This window comes from Palaemon carinicauda, chromosome 15 (genome assembly GCF_036898095.1).
Source record: "Palaemon carinicauda isolate YSFRI2023 chromosome 15, ASM3689809v2, whole genome shotgun sequence".
Taxonomy (NCBI): domain Eukaryota; kingdom Metazoa; phylum Arthropoda; class Malacostraca; order Decapoda; family Palaemonidae; genus Palaemon; species Palaemon carinicauda.
Genome location: NC_090739.1, coordinates 97364789 through 97369788, shown reverse-complemented (window position 1 = coordinate 97369788; position 5000 = coordinate 97364789). Strand labels below are relative to the sequence as shown.

At 31.7% G+C, this 5000-nt stretch overlaps 1 protein-coding gene across 1 annotated transcript in view; it reads right to left on the bottom strand.

Moving 5' to 3' along the window:
• Window positions 1–5000, bottom strand: part of LOC137654102 (NBAS subunit of NRZ tethering complex-like) — a 15299-nt gene that overhangs the window by 613 nt on the left and 9686 nt on the right. Inside the window, exon 6 of the mRNA XM_068387741.1 lies at window positions 2051–2180. Within this exon, the coding sequence (XP_068243842.1) occupies window positions 2051–2180 (130 nt within the window). The remainder of the gene's footprint in view (window positions 1–2050; window positions 2181–5000) is intronic.

Sequence of the window (5000 nt, the reverse complement as noted above, 5' to 3'; positions counted from 1 at the left end):
GTACATACGGTACATACATTTTCATACTGAGTACATACGGTACATACATTTTCATACTGAGTACCTTGATAATCTTGAAATCTCGCCAAAAGAAATTTTATTTCGTTCGAAATAAGCGGATTTTATGGTAACACCTTACTTTGATTTACTGATGCAAAAAAAAAAAAAAAAAAAAAAAAAATTGATTACCTAGTAAGTGATGTGTTTTACTATCTCGTCTTACGCTCGTGGTTCCTGGTCTGATTGTGTTGTATCATTGGTACACACATTTTATGTAATACGTATATATATATATATATATATATATATATATATATATGTATATATATACAGTATATATATATATATATATATATATATATATGTATATAATATATATATTTATAAGTGTATATATATATATATAAAATACATATATATATAATTATTTATTCATTCATTTATTTATTTATATGGTAGACAAAATATGTAAAATATATCCATATACTGTATATATATATATATATATATATATATATATATACACGTATACATATATATATATATATATATAATATACATATATATATATATATACACGTATACATATATATATATATATATATATATAGGTACACACAATATATATACATATACTGGATGTATATACAAATATCTTTCCCACCGTAATACCTACATTAAGATGCCGGTTGCCTGTTGCGCCCTCTTCTCCAATGCCTTCTATCAAAGACATACCCTTCTCACAGCCCTCTTCTCTCCATATCATCCTTCACTTTATATATCCATCAAATTCTTTGCCTCCTCCTTGATCTTCTCCCCCTAAAAGGTTCCTCCCATGCCCTCCTTACTCCCTCCCCCAACATTCATTCCCAACACGTGCCCAGACCATCTCAGTTTTGACACTTATCCTCACTGTAATCCAGCTCACCATTCTAATATCTGTTCTCTCAATCATTTCCTCCTCTTTTCGTCTTAAGCCCAAGTTTCTGATCCATACATTAACACTGGTCTTTTTACTGTGCTACAGATCTTGAATTTTAGCTTGTTTGGTATTTTCTTGTCACATACCACTCCTGCTACCTCACTCCATTATTCATATGCTCAACTTCAGCCTCATATTCTCCCTCCTGATTTATAGTAGATCCCAAGTATCTAAATTGTTCTACTTGTTTTAAAACTGCTCCTCTACTTTCATGTATGGCTATCCTGTCCCTGTCTTCCTTACTTCTCACCATAGCTTAAGTCTTATACAAATTTATCTTCAAGCCACCCTTTTCCAAAGTATATATATATATATATATATATATATATATACATATATATATATATATATATATATATGTATATATATATATATATATATATATATATGTATATATATATGTATATATAATATATATATATATATATATATATATATATATATATATATTTATTAATTATATGTGTGTGCGTGTGTGTATGTATATATAATACACACACACACACACACACACACATATATATATATATATATATATATATATATATATATATATATATATACATACAAAAAAAATTCAGCCGTTTCTAGTCCACTGCAAGACAAAGGCCTCAGACATATCAATTCATGTCTGGTGTTTGGCTAGTTTTCGTTACCACATTGGCATGTGCGGATTGGTGATGGTGGGAGATTTTGTCTGATCACTCACAACAAACCAGCGTAGTAAGGGTGGCCCCGACTAGTACAATTTTGCTGATCATGGAGATACTCACACCACGTGAAAATTTTGTGAATTTGTGTGTGTGTGTGTGTTATGTATGCATCTACTGATTTATAGGCAGGATTCGCCTACTTGCGGCTCACTATTGCGGCTCGAAACACTTAACTAACCTTTTTTTCATTCAAAACAAAGAAATTATGTAACTATCTATTCTTTAGACAATATTTGATTAAATTTTTATTAAATTTCAAAGGCATGTCACAGGCACCATATTCACCAAGTTTTTTTAATTACATGCAAATAGTTTTAATTAATTTAACATATAAATCATCTTAATCTGAAATTACATGAAAATTATACACTTCTTTATGCCTTTTAGAAGAAGTGATGTCACCTGAAAGATAGCTTGCAGTGTTGGTCGTTGCTCTAGAAAAAGAGAGTTTGTTTCAACCTCTTTGCTTTGTTCACTTTCCATCGCTGAAGAAATACAGAGAATCTGCTGATTGTGAGTTTGATGTTATTATTATTATTATTATCATTATTATTATTATTATTAGCTAAGCTACAAACCTTGTTGAAAAAGCAAGATGCTATACGCCCAAGGGCTCCAACAGGAAAAAATAGCCCAGTGAGAAAAGGAAATAAGGATATAAATCAAGGATGAGAAAAAATTTAACAATTAATCATTTTACAAACAGTAACAACATCAAAACAGATATGTCCTATATAAATTATAAAAAGACTTATGTCAGGTAGATCCCATAGAAAAACAACTTTCTTGAAAATGGAAATATGATTTTAAGGACGTTCCCAGTTATTCGGAAATGAGAAAACAATCCTAACCATCATTATTAAACCATTTATTATTATTATTATTATCATTATTATTATTATTATTATTATTATTATTATTATTATTATTATTATTATTATTATTATTATTATTATTATTATTATTATCAAGGAACTGGAGAATTACGACAACGCCAAACATTCTTAAATTTATTTCCGTCACCAACAAATAACAACGTTTCAAACATCTCTGTGTTCATAATCATGTTCCTGGGTAAAAGAAAGTAAAACAAATAAAGAGCAAGCTATACATAAATATTGTAAACAAACAAATAAATTCTAAGTTAGAATGGGAAAAGGCATAATTAGGCAATCTTCAAAGGAAAGCTAGAAATTTCTTGATTAAGTTGTGGCTTTTTAGATTTTATAAAAATTGACTCTGCTATTCTTATTTCATTTTCATATGAGCCTCTGTATATTATTGAAAAGTTGTCCAAAGAGAATGAACACTTACAATCCATTTCGCAATGGTCTCGTATGCTGGACTGTAAAGGTTTGGACAAGGCTCTGCCAGTTCGGCTGCTAATTCCCTTGTGATCTTGGTAGCGAGAAAAAATGCATTTTTTCGTGGAGCCAATGTAAGCTAATTGGCAATTTGGACAGTTAAACAGGTAAACCACCATTGATTCAAAGGTCTTTTGCAGCTTTTCTTTATGGTTAACAAAACTTTTTATTTTGGAGTAATTATAGAATATTAAATTCGGAGTTAATTTTTTGAGTAGATGCTATGCCAATTTCAAGTTAAACACATTTAGCACAATGTTTTACCGAGCGTTTAGATTAACGTCATCTTTTGAAAATTTTCATAAGGAAATATGTTTCCTGGAGAAATTCTTTTCCAACAATGGTTTCCCATCCAAAATATTCTATTACAAACTCAGAACTTTCCTTAACAGTATATTTTGTCCTAAACCAAAGAAATTTGGTCCAAAAAAAGTTGAACTCTTCATAAAATTACCTTATTTTAATGATGAAACAAACAAATATATTAAAATCAGAATACATGAAATCCTGAGTAAATACCTACCACAAATTAAACCGAATTTAATATTCTATAATTACTCCAAAATAAAAAGTTTTGTTAACCATAAAGAAAAGCTGCAAAAGACCTTTGAATCAATGGTGGTTTACCTGTTTAACTGTCCAAATTGCCAATTAGCTTACATTGGCTCCACGAAAAAATGCATTTTTTCTCGCTACCAAGATCACAAGGGAATTAGCAGCCGAACTGGCAGAGCCTTGTCCAAACCTTTACAGTCCAGCATACGAGACCATTGCGAAATGGATTGTAAGTGTTCATTCTCTTTGGACAACTTTTCAATAATATACAGAGGCTCATATGAAAATGAAATAAGAATAGCAGAGTCAATTTTTATAAAATCTAAAAAGCCACAACTTAATCAAGAAATTTCTAGCTTTCCTTTGAAGATTGCCTAATTATGCCTTTTCCCATTCTAACTTAGAATTTATTTGTTTGTTTACAATATTTATGTACAGCTTGCTCTTTATTTGTTTTACTTTCTTTTACCCAGGAACATGATTATGAACACAGAGATGTTTGAAACGTTGTTATTTGTTGGTGACGGAAATAAATTTAAGAATGTTTGGCGTTGTCGTAATTCTCCCTTCCACCCGCTCAGTATCGGATATTATTATTATCATTATTATTATTATTACTTGCTAAGCTACAACCCTAGCTGGAAAAGCATGATTCTATAAGCCAGGGGCTCCAACAGGGAAAATAGTTCAGTGAGGAAAGGAAAAAAGCAAAATAAGATATTTTAAGAAGAGTAAACAATAAATATCTCCTATGTAAACTATAAAAACTTTAACAAAACTAGAGGAAGAGAAATAAGGTAGGAGTGTGTGTTAGACTGTACCCTCAAGCAAGAGAACTCTAACCCAAGACAGTGGAAGACCATGGTACAGAGGTTGTGGCACTACTCAAGACTAGAGAACAATGGTTTGATTTTGGAGTGTCCTTCTCCTGGAAGAGCTGCTTACCCTAGCTAAAGAGTTTCTTCTACCCTTACCAAGAGGAAAGTGGCCACTGAACAATTACAGTGCAGTAACCTCTTGAGTGAAGAAGAATTGTTTGTTATGTGTTGTCAGGTATATGAGGACAGAGGAGAATATGTAAAGAATAGGCTAGTCTATTCAGTTTGTGTGTAGGCAAAAGGAAAATGAACCGTAACCAGAGAGAAGGATCCATTGTAGTACTGCCTGGCCAGTCAAAAGACCCCATAACTCTCTAGCGGTGGTATCTTAACGGGTGGCAGGTGCCCTGGCCATCCTACTACCTTTAGATAGGTATAAGGTTTAAAGACCGCTCATGAATTGCAGAGGCAAGGGACAGTGACCTTGCCCTATCAAGCAGGACAATGCCCTGTATACTGGCCATATATACCAAATGATCAGCACCCAAGGCCTCTCTCCACCAGGGAA